This window comes from Cloeon dipterum, chromosome 2, assembly GCF_949628265.1.
Source record: "Cloeon dipterum chromosome 2, ieCloDipt1.1, whole genome shotgun sequence".
In the NCBI taxonomy this organism is placed as follows: domain Eukaryota; kingdom Metazoa; phylum Arthropoda; class Insecta; order Ephemeroptera; family Baetidae; genus Cloeon; species Cloeon dipterum.
In genome coordinates this window covers 20026030-20052500 of record NC_088787.1, presented here as the reverse complement: position 1 = coordinate 20052500, position 26471 = coordinate 20026030, and the positions used below count along the sequence as shown (strand labels likewise).

General features: G+C 38.9%; 1 protein-coding gene across 1 annotated transcript in view; it reads left to right on the top strand.

The window, feature by feature from the left end:
• LOC135935320 (uncharacterized) overlaps window positions 1-26471 on the top strand; it is a 122985-nt gene that overhangs the window by 53164 nt on the left and 43350 nt on the right. Inside the window, exons 3-4 of the mRNA XM_065477565.1 lie at window positions 17250-17650; window positions 19542-19634. Of these exons, the coding sequence (XP_065333637.1) occupies window positions 17543-17650; window positions 19542-19634 (201 nt within the window). The 5' untranslated portion in view covers window positions 17250-17542. The remainder of the gene's footprint in view (window positions 1-17249; window positions 17651-19541; window positions 19635-26471) is intronic.

Sequence of the window (26471 nt, the reverse complement as noted above, 5' to 3'; positions counted from 1 at the left end):
GAAGAAGAGGAAACGCGCCTGAGGTTGATTGATGCACTTTCACTCTCGACTTGCGATTCGATTGGCCGACCAAGTGTCTTTTTCACTCATATAATTCCCACCGTCGCGAGCAACAATGTTGCGGCGAGTTGGAATGTGACAGAGACACGAATGGCCTGAGAGCAGCATCCATTACTCTGCAAACAGGCCCTTCTTGAATATTGCTTGTTGAGACAGGACAATAGATTAAATATATTGAATGATGAATCATTTTTTCAACTTGCAAAAAATATTTGAAGCTGTTTTTTTTTGCTCTTATTATCCCTGTTCTCTCGGACCGGGAAGAGCGCGCACTGCACTAGTACGAATGCTGAAACCCGGGTCCCAATAACACCGCGAACGGATAACATGGGCGCACCAGCCCGCACAGGGACTCAGCCCACTGAAGGGCCACTTGCCTCCGCACCGAGGACTTTTTTTGAAACGCTAAACATTCGTCCCGTGAAGCCAAATCACGCATGCTGGAAAGGTGCAAAGCAGCAAGTAGCGAGTCGGCGCCGGTGCGCCTCCCAGCCCGTTGAGCAATTTGAGCGTTTCGAGTCACTAAACTTACCACTTTTTGCCATCTCTGACATTGGGTAGCCAGTATTAGATCTCCGAACTGCTCAAATACCTCCCATTGCTTTGACACTCCTGAGAAATGCCTTAACAATGCGAGCCAATTGTTGTTTGGCAATTTTTAGACGGTTTCTGCAGAACAAAACAGTTTTTGACGGTTACATGTGATTTGAGTAGCATAAAATTAAATGATTAATAGTGCTCATTTGACCGTCTCATGACGATTGAAAGCTGAGAAAAATAGCTGATCGTCTAAATTTCATATCCTTATTGATTGATAAATAGTTCTAGAAGCTATTTTTACAATGTGGAAAATTTGATACACAGAAAATCTTTGAGAAAGTAGAAAAGTGAATATAAATTCACCGTATGAACAGCCCAAAAACTATCGTGATTATTAAAAAATATCTTCAAGTTTTAAAGAGGTATGAACAGTAAAAATGTCAAGTTTTACTTAGCATCTTCATTATTACAAGGAAAGAATGAAAATGAAATGAAATTGTTAATCAGGATTGATGTTCAGCAAGAAGACAAAAATTGAAAGCCTATATAGAAAAATATTAGAAAAAAATATTTGCAATCATGATTTAAAATAAAAATGTGTTAGCTTTTGTATAATGCTAATTATTAAAGTTATTATTAATATATTATATTGTTCAAATTTTACTATCTAAAACCATAAACTTCTATATTTTGTTTTATAATTTTCTATTCTAAATTTATTTCAAATTTTTAAACTTATTTTATTTGATAAATTTTTTTAATAATCAATATTATTCACAATTTGAATACAACATTGTCATATTTGTAATTTGTATATAACAGCACTCAATCTGATACTTTATAGACTAACAAAACTTGGATGACGGTTTTTCTTTTGTTTTTTTAGATGTTCAAGGAATTAACAATTTCATTGATATTAACGCACATAATATTATGAGTCAGTAATTTACGTATTTCCTTGATTATCTGAATGCAATGCATCAGAATTTTTAACTTGCTTTTAACTGTGCCAATAAAGGTTCACGCGGACATAAATTTAATTGCAACGCGGCGCCATTCCTTATTTAACCCGAACCAAACATAAATCTAATTCACTTTAGCCAAGCTAAAGTATACACATTTATTCATTCTGCGGCGCTGGATTAGTCACCGCGCGAGCGGCACACTAGGAATATTATTATTAGTTTGGCCGCGCGCGCCGAGAGCATTAAAAGCAGAGCAGCAGCCGTGTGTGTGCTGCGCGGTGAGATACTGAAAAATATTTCACGTTTCTTGGGCAATAAATCTCCTCCACCTACGTCCACGGAGCAAAAGCCTTCTCCTCTCGCGTGTGCATTTATTTATAAATTTCCATGCGCGCTCTCGTCGTCGGTAATAATATCGTTTGTGTTCGGTTTGCTTTCTCCCCGCAAACACCTGGGATCGAACCCCGCCCTGCCGCGGGCACAAAAAATTACCTTGTGTGTGTGTGTGCGAGTTCATAAATTCCACTCGGCCGCGGCTGATGTGCTGTTGCTCTCTGAAATAATTACTTTTTTCCTATATATATATAAATAGCCACGCAAATCCATAATTTATTTTCCGATTGTTTGTGTAAAAACAATAAACGCGGCTGCTCTCGATTGTGAAATTTTTGCCAAGAGCGACTCGTCATTTTTTCACAATTTGTTACACATGTGTGGGCGCATTTGTATTTTTGCACGCGCCGCGTGCTCCTTTGTTTCTATATTTTTTGAATCGACATTTTCATTTTTGTCACTTCCCAAAATGTTGAATGTTCCCATCAACAGCGATTATTCTGTATGACATTTGCTAATTTTTTTAATTTATTTTTATCATGGCGGTGTTTCCGGGAGAGAATTGATATATTTTGTATGGTCTGCACAGTTTTAAAATTTTTGCTGCTTCTTTTTTATTTTTTGACATGTTGTTGGGGTCATAATGGAAGTGTCGTAATCACCGCAGGTTTCGCGAAAATAAATTTATATAACCTTTCCCGGAAAAGCCGGGTAAAATCTACAAAATCATGATTTTCTCGAGTTTTAACTAAGCTATATATAGAAACACAAATTTAAGGACAAACGATGCCGCATGAGACGGCTAGCAACTTGCATTTGAGTTGAAAGACGGCTATTTTTTAGTTCAAGTAGATAGTGAGAAAAATCAAAATTGCTCATTTGGAGCCTCAGAACACGCTTTAAGTCACCTCTGAGGGCAGATTAGACCACCAGGAAAGGCAAGAAATTGAACCCTGGTTTCAGGGTAGCCCCTCAGTAACAATATTATTAAATTTCCATATTTTATCACTTTAACGACACCTTGACGAGCTAGGTAAGGGGGCAGTAACACGAGCTGCATGGTCCTTTTCCTCCGATGAGATTAGTTAGTTCTTCCGATGTTATATAAGTGGGACACGGAGTTTAGCTAATCAGTGGGTCGCGCATCTCGAAATTGCTGAACGGATAAAAAAATTATATCGTTCTAGTCTGAATGGAATCTTTGGTTCAATTAAACTTCAAAATTAACTCGATTTTAGCTCATTTTGATTCGAAGGTTGGGAGTCAAACGTTATAAAATTTCACATTTTTTCGACACCGACTTGATATTTAATTCGAGCAGCACATTGATAGCTTTCCTTCTCGACGCTTTTCCTAGGAGAGGAGAGGACGTTTAATAATAATGAGCGTGCGAATAGCAAGCACACTTGCGCTTGCACACACACACACACACACACACACACACACACACACACACACACACACACACACACACACACACACACACACACACACACACACACACACACACACACACACACACACACACACACACACACACACACACCGGCTGGTGAACTCGCACTCGCGAGCCAGAGTCGGAGCGAGCGAGCGAGCGCACTTGTACATTTTTTTGCCTCTCGGCGCGCATTTCTTTTGAATGCCGAAAAACCTGTTTCTTCTCTCTCGCGCGTCCTCTTCTTATTTGCCCGCAGAGACTTTAAGACACGGTGCATGCCGCTTGCAAATGCACTTTTTACATTACATGCAGCATAAAATATACGGCTAGCGTTATTTTTTCTTCCTCCAGCTCCAGCTCCGCGCTCCAGCTCCAGCAGCAGCATCCTTTTCTTTTTACACAATATTTTCTCGTCGGTATTAAAAGAGAGAAAGAGCATCTGAGTGCATCTCTCTCTCTCACTTATTGCTGGCGCGCGGGGCCATTGACCGTCGCCGCGCTAGAAGCATCATCTCCGCGCGGCGATGCATATTGCGGGTCAAAGGGACACTTCTTCTCTGCTTCTTCTCTCATATGAGCTGCGGCTGCGATTAAATATTGTAGTACGTTTGCATGCATCTCGAGAATAAAAAGTTCATTGGTCCGCGGCCGGCCAGGCCGCAGACCAGGCCAGCCAGCCAGCCGTCCGGCTGCCGCGCGGAATAAATTTATTTTCTGCTCCCTTCGTACATAATTACCGACCAGAATCATCACGAATGCTCCTTTTGCGTTGAATGTACTCGCTGAAAAAAATGTACATCTTTTACGTGACAAATATTATGGAAAACTAAGCTATGAAAAATCGAAAAAAGCTGAAACGGGGGAGCGTATTTAAAAATGACTAAACCACACGAATAAATAAATTTAACCTATTTTTATTTTTAATTTTTACATTTATTTATGTTTGGGGATTGAAGTTATCTGAGTTTTTTTAGTCAGTTTTATTGGCATCTAATTAGCACGAATTTTTCAACTTTAAAACTTTTGAATTCGCACTAAAGATTGTCTACATTACACTTGAGCCCATCTCAAATCATTTAAAATGTATGATTTTTTCAAAATAATTTCTCATCGAAAAAACCCCTTTCATTAATGCAAATTATAAAAAAAATTTCAAATACTTCATATCATGAATTTTGGGTTGTGACATTGACCTAAAAGATTGGTAAAAACCATTTAAAAACGTTTTCACTCTCATAAATAATATATAAATAATCGCCGAATATTCCAACACATATTTATTATAAACATTCGAATAAAAATAATTTTTCTCTTCCAATAATTCGAACTAATGGCAGAGGCCTCTGGTGATGCCAAAAAAGTGTTAGTACGATGAAGTACATCACGCTTATTCAATCCTATCATTATCTGCTTCGCTCGATTGATATTGATTTTCAATCTCTTTTCGCGGAACGAACCGTGGAATTGGCTATAGCGGAAAGGTGACAGCATGGACAATGAGAAATATACACCAGGATAGCACTCATGTGGCGGATTCAATCAGCGTCAGAGCCATGGGAATGGTATGCAGCTGCAATTTCTGCAAAACACGGAGCAAATTTCAGTGACGTCAAGTAATGAGAAAAATTGGCCCTTTCAAAGCTTCTCAGTGAGAGTTTTGTAGCAAAATTATCTATGTTCTTGCTGTTTGATTTTAAAGAAATATTATAAACCACATAAAGTGCAATAAGAATAGTTAGTCGTTAACATAATAACCCACGGGAAATGCTGAGCGGAGGTTAAAAAAATTGAAAAAATCATGAATAATTTAGAAGTGAAAAACAATCGTATTTACTCTATTCTGATGAAATTTAAATCTGAAATCATGTTGAAAATATTTCACCGTTTTATTTTAGGAACATCTTTCACTTAAAATTAGTAAGGTTTTAAAGAAAACTCGATTAAAGAAAATAGCTGAATTTCATGCTCATATGTTACAATTTTATATAAAATTTTTAAAACCCTGCAGTGAAATTAGGGCGTACGCGTGGATTAATAATTGAAAGAGTGGGTGAGCAATATGTGCGAAAATTAGAAATTCGTATGAGTACGGCGGCTATAAGGTCATGACATTCGTGCCGTCTGGGAATTAAAATTTCAGATGAATTATTCGTCTTCCGTAAAGGGAGATTATCAAGTTCAGTGTGCACACGGCGGCGAATGCAGCCGCAGCGACGCGAAAAGGTGCTGGACGCGAGGGGCCCGGACCAGCGCGCGGGACACTCATTTGCATACTTTTGTCCGGCAGCTGTGCGCCTGCACGTAAGAAAAGGGGTCAACTATATGTGTGTGCGTTCTCTCTCTCTCTCTCTAACCCCCTGCGCCTATGCCTTAATGCATAGCCGGGCATTTTTTGTATCTCTGACCGCGCCGTGCGCCGCCACTAACCCTTCTCTCCTTCTTATATCAAATAATTAATTTTTTTCGGCCACGCAGCTGACGAAATTTCCATTGTCCGGCAGGCCGGCTTGCATCTGATTATATTTCTAAATTTTTTACTGCGTCCTGCCTCATCCGGCTGCTGCTGCTGGACCCGAAACGCTAAACACACGTATCATATTGTTTCACCTTTATACCTGCCCGATTATGTGCATTTCGGTCCCTTGCTTTGTGTGCTGGTTTTTTTGTGGGTCCGGCTGCCTGACGCGAGCGAGCAGATGAAACGTTTCTGAGTGGACGAACGTGTGTACAGCATATCACGAGGTTCAAATGTATGATTAACGTTTCAGAATAATTTAATTCTTTCCAATGGCACTATAAGGGTCCATCCAATATATATTATTTTTATCATTTTCCTTTTGTATCTTACAGAATAAAATTGAGAAAATAATGAGTAACATCTATTCTGATTTTGCTTTTTTTGAAGATTTCATTTGATAACAAACTGGGTTGAAGTTATTGGTTAATGAGAAAATCTGAAAAACATAATTAAGTTTAGTTGAAAAGACACAATATATTATTTTCATGTTATTGAATATTTTTTGTAGTTATAAATCTTTTTAAATAGTATTGAAAATAATTTTGAATTAAATACAAGATTCGAATTTAAATGATAATATTAACTTGATTACCTCTTATTTGCACCTCCCATAGTTTATAAAATAAATTTATCGCTTTTTGTTAGATATTATATTTTTATATTAATATAAATGCATCTTGATGCGCTAAATTAAGTTACAAACTAATTTTTATAAACATATATTTCAAATAATACATTTCTCAATCTACCGTTCAAATATTAGTTTCAAAGTAATCTTTATTATGGTTCTGCAGGGCTATTTTGCCCCATAAATTTGCCATATCCAGACAAAATAATATCAGTTTGAACATAATTGTTTAAAAGAGAGGTGGTTCAATATTTCTTGAAATACTGTTCTTTTAAAAATTCCTTGAATGCACTTTGGTTTCCGTTGAGACACAAATTCGGCGGAAGATTGTTCCAGAGGCGGTAGCTTTGCACTTGAAAACAGTTTTCGGGCACTTCAACACTTACAAATGGGCCAGCAGTTTCATTTGCTCTTGTCCTGCCAAAAAAGGTTTACATCGTACATTTTGGTTACTAAATGGCACAGATAAGGCGGACAATTTTTATACAGAATTTTGTGTCTGCACTAACACGTGCAGATTTCTCCTATCAATTACATTTAATATTTGACATTTTTATAGAGAGAAGACAGTTTTTGGCCGTTTGACATTATAAAAATATAACGAATTACATTAATCTGCAGTATTTGTATCTTATTTAATTGACAGGTACTGAGATTACAACACACAATATCACCATAGTCAAAATGTTACATGAAATTATGGTTAGTGTTTTATTTTAATTTAATTTTGTATTTTATCGTATTATTCGTTTATCAGCGTACAACTTCAATGCAATTTATTACTTAAATAAAATAATAACATGTGATTTTGCAAGAGGCTATATCATGTCTTTTGAATTTTGGAAAATGCTCTAATATTTTGAAAATAAAAGTAGCTATAGAAATGTTTTATATTAAACTCGACTATTTCCCAAACAACAATTTAAAAATTTACAGCCCTTTTCGATTACCTAAGCTGTTGAAGCGTTACTTAAAAATATGAAGAAAAAAAAGCATAAACAATTTGCAGTTCTAACGAGGCAAACCTTTATTAAACTGTCGCGAGACTAACGAACGGCTACCAACTGAACCCGCCGTAAATTTCCTCTTTCCTTTTTAATGGCTTTATTGCCGGGGCGCAGCAGCGGCAATATCGCGTGAAGCATCTCGGCGCGTCTCCTTCTGTGTAAATTTTTTGGCTTTCTTTCCCTCTCATTTGACGAAGTGCGCTGGCTGCACACAGCACGTGTCACCTGGAACTGTGTGCAGCGCGACTGCTGTTTGCCCCCGTTTTATTTACACCTGAGGGAGGTGGCGACGGTCCCTGAGTGATCGTTCCCGTCACGCAGTAAATTAGCTAATGGAAATAACGAAATTAATTGCCTAAGAAATTAAGAATCGCTCGCGAGTCTGATGAATTAATCATTAAGCGGCAAAGCCACCTGGAAAACACAATCCACTAATTCAATTTCAATTTATTTCACGCGCGTTAATTAGCGCGGAATTAAATTATAGCCCATGTTTACCTATATAAACTGAGAGCCTTTCTATCATTGCTTTAATAATTCGACAACTCTATTGTCTGCAGTGCTTCAATCGATACCTTAAAATGATTTTTAACCATTATTTATTTCATATAAATAAATAAATTTAGTGTTTTTCTTTAAAAAAAAAAATGCCATACGTACTGGAGTTCATGTACACATTTGAAATAAAACTAATGGGGTCCTGTCTATAACATACATCTTAATTTTTAAATTGAAATTACAATTCTATTGTACATAGTGTTGAGGATTATTGATTTCTGCAATCAATGTTAGAAAAAGAGTTGACAATGTATGGGATAATTGTGCGATGGGAGGTGATAATTTTTGCTCTTTTCCTCAAGAGTGCTCGAAAAAACGGCAGCAATCAGTCGTGCAATTGAAATTGCTCGTGCGAGTATAATGGGCGCGATTTTCGCACACTTCTCTGCGCACTTTTCATTGTCTGCGGCCCGTGTTGACAGCTGCCACTCCACTCGCCGTGGCGATACGCGAAAAATCAGCCGCTCGCGCCGCGCATTAGGACGCACACACTATTTCTCGCTCTGCTCACGCACGTTACAACATGCCTTATTAAAAGGACACTCCAGTAAAGGTATGTATTTCTAGTTGTCAAAGATTTGCACCGTGCTACACAACGACACTCTTTTCTATTTGTTTGTTCTACCATATATGGTGCTAATTCGAAGGGCATGTTTAAATGCGAAATAATAGAAAGTATTGACAAATATGAATGTGTGATTTAAAGATCTTAAATTGGGTAAAAAAATCGTTAGCAGAAATTAACCCAGTTGTAATCTAAATTTCTATTTTTTTTTCTTGTCATATTTTTTTAAGTTTGCTCAAAAATAATTTCAGGTATATCTAATTTCGAGCTAAAAAAAATCAACCAAAAATATTAATTGTGAAAAAAACGTGATGAGAAACAAAATTATTCACATTCCCTCGGACTTTAAGTCGTTTTATACGGATTTTAGACACTTTTTACGGTTTAATAAATTTTAGACCGTTTAATTAGTTTATTGCATGATTCATGCTCGTTTGGTGGTCCCGCAACGAATGGAAGCTCAAGAAAAAATCTTTGACCGTCTAAATTTCACAGCCCATTTAAAAAAACACTTCAAACTATATCGATTCTTAATTTTATGAGTTCCCACAAAATTTATCTCTTCAGTTCTAAACAAAAATTATATCTTTCCCTCTCCTTTCCATAAAGCGAGTAAAGCAGAAAATAAAATGAAAACCCCTCTGGCCGAATCTCGTACTTTTTATTGCCGGTCGTGGATTTTTTGCTGAGCAACTGCTGTGCCGCGTGACCAACGCGTTTTCGAAACGCAATTCATTATTATTATTACCCTGCCCATCAGCTACATTATAAATTTTATCATTTAAGCAGGCGAAGCATCTGCATCTCACCTTAACCCTTTGCACAGGCGTGCTGCGCCCTTCGCAATCAAGGTTTTCAGCTGGGCGATAATAATAAAAAATAAGGCGCGTCTCGATATTCCACGCCGCGCGGCAACAGCTGGACTCTGGTCATGCGCTGCCTCTTTTTTTATCTCTTGCGTGTTTTATTTTTTCTGCACGCCTGACGAAAGGGCCAGAAAGAATTAATTTTAACTACACACTGCACGTCTTGAAAGGCTCATTGCGCATCTGTTGTCAGCGGTAACGCTAATTCCGCTTGCTTTTTTTGTCCTGCGGCGAAATGAATACTTCTTGAATTTCCAAATTAAAAATATTTTTAATGTGAAAATCAAATTACTCGAATGTAAATGAGAATATGCTCGTGTTTCGTATACAGATTACCAAGAGACTTGAAATTTTAAAGATTAAGTTCAAAAATTATTTTAAATGCCTTTTTAATAAAATTTTTCAATCTCTTATTTAAAAAATAATTAATACATACATTCTCTGAGCACAGACCAATAATAATGGTTTTTGCAAGAGCTATTTTCGTTTTTATTACCACAGATAATATGCTATTTCAAATTGTAGAGTAATTATGTCATTCATTATTCTAATACTTCCCGGAATTTTATTGCCCAACCAATCAGCATTAGAGAGGGAGAAAAAATAAAAATCAGGCTGTTATCCTTTTAAGCTGATTAACGTCCCAAACCGCGAATAAAGCAGCGCCGTGCTCGGTTCAAATAGTCAATGTGTCGGTGGCGCACTCGAAAAGCAATATAACTCGGCGGTGGCAGTCACTTTTTACACCTGTTTAATCCAGCTGCCAGCGTAATCGCGTTTAATGCCCATATTTTCTATGCCACGTCGGTGGCCAAAAACGCATGTAAAAGTCGTAATCACCGCCTTCGCTGATTGCTGCGCAATATTTCAAAACTATGAAATTCGCTCGTGTCGCAAGCTATTCGAATTCAATCATCCCAGATGAACACAAACGCACACACACCATTTGTTTATCCCCGCTGTAATGCTGAAATATTGCTAGGCAATCAATACGCATACGCACCCGCATCACCAGCAACAATTTGCTCGATTTTTTGGCAAATTAATGTTATGTCGCTTTGCCGAAATTTTTTGTTGTGAATACGCAATTATCGCGTGAAAGCGTGTGTTTTTCATCTGTCAATTGAATTTGAATGAAACAGGAAAAATGATATCATGCCTCATGCCAAATTTGTTTAACTGATGAAAGCTGGGGACTGGTAAACAGAATTTAAAAATAATAATATTTGTTAATCTCTTAACTCTCACATATTTTGCAATTTGTGCTTTTTACCTTATCAATGAGAGCATTTTGTAAATTTAACTTTTGTATCAATGTATTTATCAAATTTTTTCGAATAATATCGGGTATCATGGTTATAATTTATTTAGTTTAAACTTTGATACATTTTTTAACTTTTTCTTACTCAGTCTCTTGGATTAATTTTTTGACTGCTGTTTTCAATCAATTCATATCATTTTTAAAAAAAGGCATTTTTAAGTCTAAAAGAAAAGTAAATATCAATTCAAATTATTTTACAACTTTTTATTTTAACCTGGCAATTAAGTGTTAAAATTAATTTCAAGAGTAAAATTCAATAAAAACAGCTGATTTTAACTTGGTTCCATTATTTGCAATATGCTGGAGAAAAAAAGTACGACTCAGCCTCAAATGTAATTTTAAGCATTTTAAATCTTGACCTGGGCCGAGTTCATCGTTCAAGTCGACTTGGCGATTAACACTTATTTTACCGTACTCAAACACATTTTCCCCTTCGCACTTAATTGGTCACCGCGAGCTGCCATAACGCTTTAATTGCTGCGCGGCCATGTAATTTGCTATCGAGCGAGTCTAATGCATCTTACGTACGTTAGTATATAGTGTGGCATTAAAAACGAATGCTGCTGCAGCACTGAGCCAAACAAACACGTCTTGCCTTCAGCATTCCGATGACCTACCTCAACACGGAACTCTTTTCAAGAATAAAACGGAGAGAGAGAGAGAGAGAGAGAGAGAGAGCCTCTCTCTTACACACACGTTGTGTAGGTGCCTCTCTCGATTAAATTTTCTCTCCAAGGCAGAGAGCGCCGTGTCTGTGTGTGCATTTTATATTTATTTATAATTAAAGTTCTAAGTAGCAACTCTTGTAGCTGTTATCAGAATATAAGGGGGTTTCGAAACCGTTGCCGCCGAGGAAAAACGCGCTCTATACTGATAGATTAGCGAAAAGAGTTGTAATTGGGCCGCTGATTCAATGCTTGACGTTGGATTACGCCGTTTTATTATACATTGATCGCAAATAACGCTGATTGGTAAACACGAGCGGCGCCGTTATTTGTTTTATTGCGGCCGCCGTAGATGGTTTGTGATTAAAAATTAAATTGATATTCCATTTGCTATTATATTTATTATTTTATGAATCAGACACAGCCAAATACATTTTCGTTTCGACTTTGGACAGTTGTTGTATGCTGATCCCAATCGGCTGCAAATATTGATGCCAGTATGATTGTGTGTATATTTTGAAATATTTGCACACTTTAAAAATTAACATTAAATCCAGTGGAAGGTATTAATTCAGGGTTTGCAGTTTTTCCGCACAGTATTTTCCAAGGTTGGGGTTTTTCCGAAAAAATCCGATATATCAAAGGGTGATTTACCCAAATTATAACTAAAAAACTACATAAATAATAAAATGCATATTTTAAGCTTGAAAGCTAAAAGTTTACTGCATTATTATATTTAATTAGTTTATGTTCCTCTATACGTATTATGAAAACAAAAACAAAATCGAGCGACGATAAATTGTTGGAAAATTTACTACTAACAGTTTTAAGCTTGAAAAATGCATATATTAAAAAAAACGTGAACTAACATTTATGCAAGAATTTTGGCTCTTTTGGTTGATGAATGGCTGTTATAGAAGTAGTGACCATCACTCGAAAAATTTTTTAAATCAACAATCTGAAATTTATAAAATCTTCATTTGCGTCTTAGATATGTGCACAAAATACCATTTTTAAAAAAAATGACAAGAACTAAACGTTTTAAAATAATATGTCAACCGTGAAAAGGGGATTCCTCTCGTTAATGCTGTTAAAGAGTCCAGTTATTTCCCAAGAAAAAGAAAACACTATAGACAGTCTTCTTGTCAATTGTTTGCCCTTATGCTAACAATAAACATTGCTGAATTTAATTTATTACGGTTTTTAAACTGCTGATGAACTTGCAGTCGATATAATATAATAAGGTGTCTGTAATTGCGTAATAAATTAAGACGCGCATCCTCTCGTTGTTTCTCTTCTCTCTCATATTCCAGCCAAGCGTCTAATTTACAATCTGGATCAGGTTTTAAGGACAATCGGGCCCAGAGGGATCGAAATAATTATCGCAGTGTGTTCCAAGAATCTAAAGCAATAAATATGAATTATTGGCGCGGCGTCGTTCGCGAACACAACACTGCACTGTGCTCGCGCGCCGGTAAATCTCGCATCTTTCTCCGCGCGCACACGGCTGCACAATGCAGGCAGCGTCTCTTCGTTATTTTTCTGCAAAACTTAAATGCACTTGTGCATGCAGGACGAGAGAAATGAGCGGCGCGCCGGCACTTTGGGGTGGTCCGGGTCGTCATCGAGCAGCGCAGCTACTGACCGTATCACACAGCCACACACACATACATACACGACCTAATAAATTTATTTCGCCGAGGATGAGAGAATAAATAAACGTCTGCGGGGCATTCGAAAGTCGAGAGAGCGAAAAAACAAGCTGCCAGACGGGATTTTTGCTCTCTCTCGCTCTTAAAATAATGTATAATGACGGCAGCGCATTTTTCCCTCGATTCTTTTTTTCACCGTCCTCGTGATTATTATTTTTAATCGGACACCGCTCTTCTCTTCTGCCAGCGTCTGACGTGCGTGCAATTTGAGTAGTCGTCCACCGCCGCCGCCGCGTCGTCTCGATTTATAATATATTATGAATCCTGCCAGTCTTCTTATTATCTCCGCGCACTGCACTCTCTAGACAACACACACACACACACACATGCGAGATGCGCGCAGCTTGGTGCAAAGGTCAATGACTCGACACATTTTTGCTCTTGCATAACACCCAAGACGCTCTATACAAGAATCTCTACACAACACTCATGCGCACACATCTTCACCCGCACTCCACCGAATCTCAATCAGATTTTTGCCTACTGCAAAAAAGTCTGATAGCCTGAAAAACTGTCGGTTGAATTTAAAAAAAATCGGAGGTAGTGGAAATCTATTTTTTCATCTCAGGTAATTTAAGTATTTTAATGACTCGTTGGCTAATTTGGTATAATTAATTGCTTTTTTTAAGCAATGTGCCTTCCTTATTTTTTTAGTTCTTATGACGAATTCAATAGATAATTTAAACTTATGGAGATCCCTGCAATGTTCATATTATTGTTGTGGATTTAAGACTTGTGTTTTATTCGCAGAGAAGAGTCAATTTTTATTTTGGTTTTGGTCCGTTTTGTTTTTAAGTGAAGTTTGATATTTTATACTTGAGGCTTTAAACGACATTTTTGATAAGTGGTAATCTTTATTTTCACTATTTTTGCATGAGGTTTTATCATTTTGAAAATTTTGACTCTCTTGAACTATTGAAATAAAAAAAAAATAAGAAAAATTTGGACATATAAAGTAAAATAAACTACTTGATCTACACGAAGAAAGCTGCATGTAATTTCAACTGGAAAATCAGGGCTATATTTCATGTGCTTTTTTATGCATTCTATGGCATCTATCAACACACAAATTTTGTTTTATCTGGTCTGTAAAGCAGATAAACCTTGCATATTACTTAAATATATATTAATAATATTAGTTTGATAAGTATTTGTTTGAATGACTTATTGAGGCACTCTTACCACTTGAGAACCTATGGTCGTTAAAAGTCCCACAAAAAAGCTTTGTCAATAGAGTAACTTAAAAGCTTGCAATGAAATGATTATTTTTCTTATTACTGCAACCATCCAGTTTGGTTAAGAAAACTCGACAAAAAATATAGTAAATTCCTGTCATTTATTCTGTGTTAATTATTTTTTAATTTTTGACACTAAGATATATATGCCAGTTTAAACAGTCTTAAAAAAGTAAATCATCAATTTATAAAATCCGAAATTAAATATTATTTTTTAAAAATAAAAATAAATTAAATTTTTACCACGTTGTCACACCAACTGTGAGATCTAACTGTACAAAAAAGTATTTTTATTCAATTCGAACACCTTAATTGTATTTTTAACATCAAATTTTGCTTCGCACTGCAAATGAAGTTGTGTTTTGAGTGCAATCACCCACGCGACCGGTGGATAACGTCATACTCAGACTCTCGTCGTAATGCACTCTCGCGCTGAGGTGTCGATTATTGCACGCGAACTGGCGAGAGAGCGAGCGAGCAGCGCACCCACGGGCGAGCGGCGCCGGTGTGCGGGCGTCGGTGCGGATGCTGCGTCTGAATGGAGCGGCAGGCGCATCTTGAGCAGCGTCTTGGTGCGAAGCAAGCGGCGGCTGTGCTCCCTTCCACCGCCGCTCTTATCCCCTCCACGCGCGCGGCTCTTGCGCCCTTCTACCGCGATAAGACACGGGAGGTGCGCATGTTCTTCAAGGCGCGACGATGCCTGCCCCTCAAAAATATCATAATATCGCTCTTTCCACCCTAAAACTTAACATGATGAACTAGATTTTTCACTATTGGCAACATACTCGCGTTTAAATATTAAATATATTTAATTTTTTAACAAAATTCATAATTTAATTTTTTTAACAATCTTTAACTATATTCTACAGTGTTAACATAATTACCTTTTTTGTATTTTCTATATACACATCTCTGCTGTTTTCAAACCTTTAAAAGTTCTAGTAGAATATTAGTATCAAATTTAAAATTGCAGACTAAATCATTGATCAAGAGCTGGCTAGACTTTTAATTTGAAAGTAAATATCATTCTTAAAAAAATTAAAAAAAATGTCTCTTAATGATTGCCGAGTTAAAATTTCGTATCAGAAATTTTTAAAAGTACAGGTAGGTCTTAAACAATGATAATAATAACTATCTACATTCATGTGTATCACGCCACAATCATGACCTCTGCATTGACAATATTCCGTGTCGATTGTGAATGGGAGGAAAGCAAAGGCTGGGTGCTGGCCGCGCTTCTCGTCGGTCGTTGTGTGTTGGTCTGTCGGTCGCCGGCCGAGTGGTCAAACCAGTTTGAGGGTCGGGGATGGATGCATCAGATGAGCGGCCTGGTGGTCCAGCGCGGCGGCATCGGCGGCGAACGTCTTGGCCGGCCCGTCTTTAACGACCCTGACCACGGTTAATAACATGCCCCACAGCCGTTTGAATTAAACTTGCGCTCGCACTTGGTCGCCGAGCCTGTATTATTATGTGTGTATGCAGAGCGAGCAAGACTTCCTGCTCGCCACGGCCGTCGCGCCGGTTGCCTACCGCCTCACTTAGCATAATGAGGTTTTTTCTGGATTTGATTAAAATACTGATGGTCGGACTTTGTATTTTGGTCTTCTTTAAGGCAAAACATGTAATTTTAATTAAAGTAAAAAAATTAACTGATTGTAACTATTTTTCAAATATTTAGACAAATCAATTAATTTTCTAATGATTTCAGACAATTTATGATTTTTTTAGCTTTTTGTACGTTCTGTAATATAATGAAAGGGCCAGATTTTTTTAAAACAAAATAAAAAATTGAATTACCTCAGTTAATTATTTAAACAAATAATTTTTATGACATTTTCATTACTTTTAATTAGTTGAAAACAAAATAGAAACAATTTTTGAGATGTAAAATCTCAAAAAGAAAGTTACCTTTTGAGCTTAAGGGATGTTATTCCATCTGGGATATGTTTCTATTTATTTTATTTCCATCAAATCATTTTATTTACTTTGAGTTGGAACGAGAAGTTAAAAAAATAGGAGTTAGGCCAAGAGAAAAATTTCATTTTGATCCGTCGTGCAGTGGCAGTGAAGGAATAAGAAAAAAGGCGAGTGTGGGAGGGCGGATATTTTTTTTCTCGGAGGAGGAGGGTGGCTCGCCGGGGCGGAATTGGAAAAAAAGGGCTGTGCTTGGGGCGGAGGGGGAGGCGGCGCACGTAAGGAAAGAGGGAGGGAGGGAATCGGCGCGTACACATACAATAAGTGGAAAAAGGGTTTTCTCTCCTCTTCCGCGAGACGTCGCCGGCGCCCGAGAAGTCGGTGTTCTCGGGGTAGAAAGAGCAGCAGAGCAGCTCGGGAGAGAGAAATAATAGTCGACACACGAACACGGGAGCGCATAGTGTGAGTGTAGGGGCAGAAAGAAATCGCCGCCGCCGCCGCTGCCGCCGCCGCGGAGCTGCCGAGAGAGGGGATAAAATTATAAGAGAGGGGTGGCTAAAAAGATAGAAGCACTGCTTGCTTGAGAAGGGCTGCCAGCCAGCCAGCCTTTTGAGATCTAGTTTTGAGGAAGACTTCAGTCTTTCTTCAGAATCCGAGCCGGCAAGGTGCGAGCGGCGTGCGCGTTTCTTGTTCTCATTTGCATAGCATGCTGTCGCCGCGCCGCACTCGCTCGCGGACCGACGGACAGCTGCCTGTGTCCGAGCAAAGTGGGGAGGCAATTTTCCCATTGTTGCCCGCGAACGTGTGCGTCCGTTTGTTGCGATTGCGTGCGTGTGTGTGCGCGCGTGTGTGTGTGTGTGTGTGCCGAGAGGACCGAAAGTGCGTGTTTGTTGTTGTAATCGCGCCCTTTTCCGCCTGTTTCAGCACAAGTCAGCGAGAAGAAGAGGCCGACGTCGGATTTTGAGCCGATACCAAAGATCCATCACTCCGATCTCACTCAGGAAGATGTGCTATTGCTGCTGCTGCTGCGCTGCTACTGGAAAGTGACTTTCGCTAAATAGTGAATTAGTTGCGTCGCCGTCGTTTTTCGTTCAACTTCTTTTTTGTTGCGTTGTTACGAGTTTATTTCGCTGTTATCCACTGTCTGCGGACGCACGCACACACACAAAGTTCCTGCCAATTTCCCTCCGGCGCCGGTTCAACCAAAAACTGAACACATGACCGAAGTATCTAACCGGATCTTCAAGATGAATCCAGACTTTTGGCAAGCCAGGTCACCAGCACCAGACCCAAAGGTCACCGAGAAGATAGTCAACGAACTGCAGGTAAGACCCGTTTAATTCTCAAATCCTGCCAAAACTTCCAAATAACATTCATTACACGCGAGCGGAAAAGCGCGAGGGCCGGCGGGGTCGCGCTGCCGGCTGGCGGTGGCTCGGTCGCCGCCACGGCAGCCGGCGCTCGGACTCTGCGCGTGCAGATTGCATTATTCCGCCAAGGTCTTCGCGAGTGTGCATTTATAACTGCACTTGCACGCTCGGAGGCCGTGCGCCAGGGCTAAAAATAAAATTAAAAGCGAACGGAAAAGGAGAGTTAATCTCTGTGTGCGCGCTTATTCTCGTCTCGGCGCTGATTAACGCGTTGCAATTACCAACCGCACCGACCGATGGCAATCGCGCGTCCGAGATGCACCCCCGAGTCACGACACACGCGCCCAAATCTTGATGCCTCGCGCCGCGCACTTAATGTATTTATCTTCTTTTTACGCCGCCTTGCATGCCGTTTGTTTTCCAACTGCACCGTGCATTTTATTGCTGCCGATAAATCGGCACGGCACGAAATCCTCCAAGATGGGAAAAAGATGTAAATTATATTTCCCAACTAATTAAGCCTTTTCGTTTGAGGAAAGGTTTTTTAGCATAATACATAATATCAATTATACAATATATTGGCATAATTAGTCATTGCTAAATCTTACAAAGAGCCGTGAGAAATATAGTTTTGTTGATAAAGATTATAAAATCTAGTATTTTGCGTTAAAACCATATACATTATTTCATTTTTAAAAATGTTTTTTTAATCATTTTAACAAATATCACATCTTAACATGTAGTTTAAAATAAATTGTCTGATTTACTTAAAATATTTGCAAGCAAATTTACAATTTAATTTTACAAAACAGTCAGAACGAGCATTTCGGTTCAACGTTATAATAAATTCCAATTAGCTCGAAAAACAACTTTAAGTTTCTAGTAATTATAAATTTTTGTTAGTTTAAATGATTAATCCTTAATTTATTCACCGCATGAAATTTTATATTCTCTCTGGTTTGAGTTTTCTCAAAATTTTTAGCATGCCCATCCACTTTTTGCAACAGAAAACATAAAAAAGCTCTGCGTTTTTTTCCCCTATACATTTTCATCCTAACATTTTTCTATTTAAATTCAAAATATTTTTCATCAAAACTTTAAAATTAAAAATTTCCTTTTTTTATTTCTGTATGTTTTATTTTAACATAGCATGGTTAAGTATTTTGGCATTGAGGGCTGACTGACTCAGTGGAAGGGGTGGCGAGAGTGCCGGCGTAGTGCGGGCGGCCGCCGTTAGGGTTCGTGGCGTGTTGCATCCCCTCATTCTCGGCGAGCGGGTTGCATACGCGTGCGCCGACCGAGGGTTGCCAGCCGCGCGGCAGCGTGAAATCAAACGCGGCTATTTTGTCGTCTCTTTGTTTCGCGCATAAATGACACTTTTTGATGTTGCGAACGGATAAAAAGCGCCGGCCGCGTATATCGAAAATAATTAAAACGCTGCTCGCCAGCCGATCGGCCGGGCAATTGGAAATTTTTATTGCTTCGAATAAAATGCGCGGCCGCCACCACGCAAATGGTAATTAATAATTATTATTTTTCCATTTTGCAAATGCGGACGCGGCATTATCGTTTTGCTATGCAAATCATTTTTACTGCGAATAATGCGAGTGCGTTTCGATTGGAAGTTTTGGCAGGAAAAAATTCCCGAATATACCGAAGTGTCACTGAATTAGACCGCAAATGACTCGCGTGGTTTTTGTTTTGCAGCATTTAGTTATTAAATTCCGAAAACACGCGCGGCTTTCGGTGAAGGTTTTTTGCATTTTATTTCCTATCTGCTTTGTATCTCTTTGTGTATGCGGGTGATGGTCTCTACAAATTTCCTTCTTGACTTCTGCTTACACAGCTCGCAACCAGGCCCAACAACCAACTATCAGAACGTACCTTAGAGGAATGCTGGACTACCCTTCAACGTGTGAGTTGGCATCTATTCCGTTGTGTATAGTATCGTCCAGAAATTGCAAAAAAGGCTCTTAAAGTTGCCCCCTTGTTTCTCCCTCAATTTGACAACACGATTTTTCTTTTCTCTTTTCGTGTCGAGTGCTTTTTAGTTTTTACATGTATAGTGTGTTGGTGTGTTTTTTCTCTCTCATCGACAGCACAGCAGCAGCAAAAACTTCTCCCATTGCATGAGCATGTCCAAATCGTATAGATTATCGCGAAAGTGCAAGTCACCACGCTCTGCAGAATGAATATTTACCAAAGTAGAGTGTGAACGCGCACCATAGATAAAAATACATAATGACGCCGCGAGCGAGCGAGCGAACGAACGAACGGCTGATTATACATATTGAAAGGGTGGGAAAAAATGCACCCTGCAGCTCGCTTTTCTCCGCGCCGCACCAATCGTGCAGAGCAGGGCATTATTTTAACGAATCGCTTTCTTTTTTCCGAACGTGCGGCACGTCGCTAATTAGGAGCCCACATGAAAGCAACTTTAGGGGGTGCAGAGACCAACGGCCATGTTGCCAGGGTGTCGATTCCACAGCGATTTCTTTCCGTTGTTGACTAGAATAGAAAATTTATTAAATGCGCTAGGCGTAAACACTAAATAAAAATTATTTCTGAACTAAATATTTAAACTCTAGTTTATTAAACATGCTAGGAACATCATAAAATAAAATATTTTAAAATATTATTTATTGCATTTAACTTCTTGCGGGGATCTTTCCCTCATTCTGGTAAGGAGTTGTACATAATTTTAACCCATCACTAAAAGAGCGTTATTTAAATTTAATTATTTTAAACAAAAGAATTGGTGGAAAAATTAATTAATACTAGTCCTAGTTCCGTAGCAGCCAAGTTACCTCGGGAAAGATTTTTTAACTTTTGCTTGTCTTGTGTCCTGCATTATTATGCTGACGAGTATGCCTGCCTGCGCCTTTTTTATTAGGTGGGGAAGTTTTATGTTGGAACAAACACACGGGCCGCTTACTTGCACGCACACACATCTGCAAATCTAAAACTTCCTCCCTGGGTAATATGTTATTGTATTATTGCTGCGCGCGGACCCTCCCCCTGCCGCGTATGTAAGTGTACGTAGTGTTTTCATGTTTTATGCTCGGCACCGAACATGCTGCTGATGTATCGATTTATTACCGCGCGCGCAAAAGAAGCGGCAAGAAATCCTCCTTCGAGCACAAACTGTAATTAGGCTGCGAAAACGAGAGCTTCCTCCCTTCAATCAACCTTTAAGGTACATCCGCTGCGAAACGACTGGCTTTTTCTTTCTCCCAACAATCGATCACGAGCATAATTTTCAGCGGCCGCATGCTGCATTATGCCATTTGCAAATAAAAATGCAAACATGAGAGAATGCTTTTTCCCTTCCAATGAGTTCTCAGATGTCGGAAATGGCGTTTTAGTTATAGTTTTTTTTTTTTAGTTTTTAACGGAACAGTAGGGGTCCTGCGCAGGCATTAATTCTTTCCAATCGTTAAGTCGCCACTCAAAACGAGAAAAAGTCGATTAGAAAATCCAATGAGAAACTGTCAATACTTCTGAAATAATATTATTGAACATTCTTGGCAACCACGTGGTAAAAAAACGCAGCTTTGATAGCTAAAAAAATTAAGAATAATTATTTTCTTAACATATTTTCATAATAGTTTTCTTTGCGCTTTGAAAGAATATGAGGATTTATTTACTTCCTCCTACTTTATGATCAATATTGCTATTTTATATTTCTCCCTATGAAATCAGTATAAGCGAGAAATGTAATACTAGAATATTTTATGGTTTAAAAAGAGTAAAAATTGATAATTTTATATGTATATTTATTTAATTTTTGAACAGTTAGATCATTGACTTCAAAAATAAATAAAAGGAAAATTAATCATATAATAAATGAAAAGAAATTTAAAGCAAAATCCAATGTTTATTAGCTCAACTGGATCACTATCAAAGAGTAGAGATTAGGTAATCCACCTGTTAATTGCATTATCCCTTATTCTAAATTTATAACGATTATGACCTTGTAAAGTATACAAGAATCATCTGACTGGTTTTAATTTTTCGTTCGTTTCTGGGGTGAGTTCTGCAAGACGTGTCGGGGGTTCGTGCGGAGGCGAGGTGGTGGCGCTGGCTGCCGATTTGCAGGAGACGCGCGGCACTGCGCCTGTAACAGTCGCGGAGAGACCGCGGCTTGGGCTGGAGGCTGACTCCACTTTGCTCCCGCGCGTTCCGAGGGCGGCGAACGCGATCGTTTTTCCTATATGCAGCGCGGTGGGAAAAGATTTTCGCTGCCAATTACACGCTCAATTTGCACCTTCTGAGAAACAACTGTCGCCGTTTAGATTTCATCTTTTCAATAGTGCAAATCATTTGCAATAATAAGAATGGCGAATTTTTGCTCGCTCCCCCCGTGAGATCATCATTGCACGAACGCGCGCTGGATTTATGGACGGATGCCTGCTTTTTATGGCTGCCAGAAAGTGTCCAATTAATTATGCCGCGTACCTTGTTGTCGACTGACGAGGGGGAATTTGTGGAGCTGTCAAAAATGCATCTCCTGCTTTTCTTATATTGGAGTTAATAAAAAAAGTGAAATGGAGTAATAAAAAATGGTTTCTGAGAAAACGATTTTTTTCATGGTTGAATATGGCTACAAAATTGGAAAAATTTTCTGCGTTTGAATTTTTCTACCTTATACCGTGCATTAAATTGGAAAATATAGCTCACACTGATTTGAATTTTCTGATTATGAAGGTTCAAGTAAAAAAATCAAAACATTTTAGAACTTTATTAAACCTTAGTAACTTTGATTCCACAAACAAAACGAGTATTTTTTGTCTAGCTGCATTTAAGAAAAATTTACATTTCAAGAAATAAAATTAATAAAATTTGCTTTTTTTCAATATACCTAAAAATCACACGAGATTTTAAATATAAATTGGAATGAAAGGGGGTTACCTCAGAAAGATCATTGGATTGAAATTTCAAAATTTCTTTGTACTGAGATCTTTTGTTTGCAATTGATTTTCTCCCACGCGCATCTTGTTTGAAAAAATATTTGCGGCCAACATTTACAAGTTGATTTTCATTTGGATAAATAATTTTGCATAATCTGCATAATTCCAAGTAATAATTATCCGCTTTACAAGGTGTGAATTAGGTCGTTTATCTCGCGGGCCGTATCAGCGGCAGGAAACAGATGAAATTGCAAAACACGCGTTCGACAATTGCACTTCTCACTCGCATTGTTGGCCAATGCACGCATTGTTATTGTATTTAACGCATCAACTCTGACACGTATATTGTATTTGCGCGGTGCGTATTTCATTCAAGATGGACGCGAGATTATAAAATCGAGAAAGCCCCGCTCCTCTTATAATATATATTTATTGCACGCTATCAGCGAAGCGGACTTTGTTGTCATTTTTCTAATCAGAGGTGGGCATCGTCGGGCTAAATTATGCAAATGTGTCAATTGCGCTCGGAGGAAGTCGGGGAGACAGGTGCGCCGCCACCGCCGTTCTGGATTTATTGCTGCAAGGTGACTCGCTCTCTCACTTAATTCGAGCCAACGTGAATTGTCCAATTAAGCCCGAATTGTACTGCGCGAGCAGCAGTTTGCATAACGTGTTTGCCAAAATACACTTTCCAGCTGGCAAACAGGGTAAAAACGAGCAAACTTATCTCATATTGCGTTTGTCTAATATTTTTGTACGCATTTTAATAATAATTTTGTTCCGCTCCGCAGCAATTGAGATATGATAATTTTTCTCGTTTCGCGGTCGTTATTTCACTTTTTTATCAAAAGCAGTAATAAAAATTATCTCTACTAAAATTTTTACGAAGCAAAAAGTAAATAATAATATAAATGCGAGTACCAGCCATATTATTTGCAAAACTCTCGGCCCCTCTCAACTTCATGTTTAGCAAAAATCAACATGAAGCACTTGAGCTAGCGCGTAAGGAGATCTCTAGTTTCTTTATTTCCGCTGAGATTTTTTCCTTTTCCGTGAACAAGGCGGAGGAGAGAAATTATAAATTTATATGCGCAGAGAGACCACAACCGCACCAACGCTCTCTTCATTCATAAATTTAATTGTGTGTGTATGTGCCGTGTGCGAGAGAAGGGCACATTTATAATTTTTTCATCCCGTCTTGTGTTTTATTTCCAGAGTTATTTATTTGAACGGGAAGGGTTGCTGCTGCTGCGTATAAGAATGCGGCGCGGAACCCTTCGCTCTTGTCTTTCTCTCTCTCTCTCTCTTTTTCTATGTCGGAGCGCGGAGAAAGGAAAGGTGCTTGCATGAACATAATGGGACGAATTTTTTACTCCTTCTCATTTTTCCACCCCTTAAATATGAGAGATGAAACAAAAAAGTCGGTGTACGTGTTTTTTGCTAATAGGATTAGATTAATATGCAAATTCTAACGCTCGTCGCTTCCTTCTAATTTTTTCTCGGATTTTATGGCGTCCTCATTATGCGATGATATCCATTCATTTTTTCTCCGAGAGCTTCGCCAGCGTGCGATTGCTCCCGAGAGATTTAATTAAAAATTACGACCACCGTGCGTCTATAAGATGAGCGAAAAAAGCATTTTCCCATGCATCGTTGGCCTTTTGTGTGTCATACGCGACACTGCACGAAAAGTAGACAGTTTGCTGCAGTGTATTTATACGGCGGCGGCAGCGGAAAGTCATCATCGGCACGCAAATTCGCCCGCGCCGGGCAATTTCACTGGCGAAAGATTAGAAAAGTTATTCGTGTGTGTTCCTACGTCTGCATTTTTCCATTTGGAATTAAAATAAAAGCGCATTATGTGCGGAGTAATCGCTGCGGAGTTAAATTATGTCCGTGACAGAGCTCACTTTCAGGTGTCACCGTCGATTTTTCTTGCGCAAAGTGCAGTTGGGCCGATTTTTGGACAAATTATACACACACAAAAATAGCCAGGCTCTCGTGCTCCGCGGCCATAAATGACGATTTTATATATTCCTTTCTCTCTGCTCTCTCGCTGCTTTTTGATTAATATATTCGATGACAAAAAGCATCAAGTTAGCGGTTCGATATTGTTCCCTTTCGCTTCGATTTTCTCTAATTTGCTCGCGGCACCTCAACCCTTTCTTTCCTCAATGCGTATTTTTCCGATCCGAGAAGAGAGAAGAAAATTCTCTTGCTCTCAACTTTTTCTTCTGTTTGTTTTATTGGAATACCAGAGAAGTAGCAGAAGAAATCGGCTCTCTCCGTCCGTCTGCTCTCTCGCTCGCGCAGTAAAAATAAATTTTATTAAAAAAGAGGCAAGGAGGAAAGAGTCATGCCTCTCAAAGTCGATTATTATGAAAAGGAGGAGCGGCAAAAATTTTCTCTCTCTCTCTCTCTCTCTCTCTCTCTCGCCAGAAGCAGGTATTTGAGCTCGTCGAGAAATTTCATTAAAATTGGCTGCTTTATTGGCAATCTTAGGAAGCCTTTGATTTATTTCCACGAATAAATCAGATTTTATTGCGTATTTCTCGCAAAACCCACTTTTGATTATTTTTCTTGGTCCCTTTGACGCATAATGATGTTAAAAAAATTATTTTCGTTCTATTGGTGTCATCTCATTCATTTTTTCTCGTCAATAATTAGGGCTCAAATATTTAACCCTATCATTTTTGTAAAAAAATATCAATAATTGAAACATTTCATATTTTTCTCATTTCAATTAAATTTGAATTGCTGATAATTTTAAATTTGATAAATAGGAAATAAATCTATTCCAAACTTGCACGGCCTAATGAGGTCTGGGATTGGCAACAATTGCAAAACAAACCAGTGCTGGATTGATTTCTTTGCAATTATTTTTTTCTTATCCTTTTTAGGTATATGTTTTCATTATATTGTTTTCAACAACCTTCTCTTCGAAACAATCTTTCGTTTATTGATGCGCTGTTGGTTCTTACTTGAAATCGATCTCAACAAATTAGCCATATCCTTTTGAATGAAAAAGCAGCCCCCCTGTGTTTGGTCAAAAATGTTTTACAATGATTAAGCCGCGCGCGCGGCGCAGATCAGAGAGAAGAGAGGTTTGCATAAAATAAAAAGGCGCTCGCCCTCCGCTCGGGCGTCTATTCAGATGCACACAGAACATTTTTCCGCGCTCTCTCTCTCTCTCTCTCTCTCTCTCTCTCTCTCTCTCTCTCTCTCTCTCTCTCTCTCTCTCTCTCTCTCTCTCTCTCTCTCTCTCTCTCTCTCTCTCTCTCTCTCTCTCTCTCTCTCTCTCTCTCTCTCTCCGAGATTCGCAATATAGCAAGGGAGGAAAGAAGGTTAGCAGAGCCGGCTTTAATTAAAACTGGCCAGCGCAGCTTTTCTGCCCTTCTTATTCTCGGGGCGAAGGGGCTGCCGGATTGACTGCTCGCTCAGTCGGTCGGCCGGCCGGCTTGCAGAGCAATCTGCTCGCTCCTTTCTCTCGCTCACTCTTTTTTCCCAGCGCTTCAATCTTCTCCTCTACTCCAGGAAAGCATTAAATCCAGACAACGAAAATATGGAGCAGCTGAGGTGTCACTGATTAATTTCTCGGCGCGGGGCTTGCTCTCGGCGCGGGAAAAAACAATTCAATTATTGTTTTTGCTCCTGGGGCCAGAAAGGATTAAATTATGTAAGCATGTGTGCGACGCGCAATAATAACAGACGTACACACACGGCTGGGGACCAGGTGGGCAATATTCCTAGCTGACTGCTGCCGGGGTCATTCTATGTATTTTTCTCTCTCCTCACGTCGTGATCTCAATGCTCGCTCTAGCTCGCTCGTCGGCAGCAATCAAAATTTCTGTTTGTGCTGGCGAAAC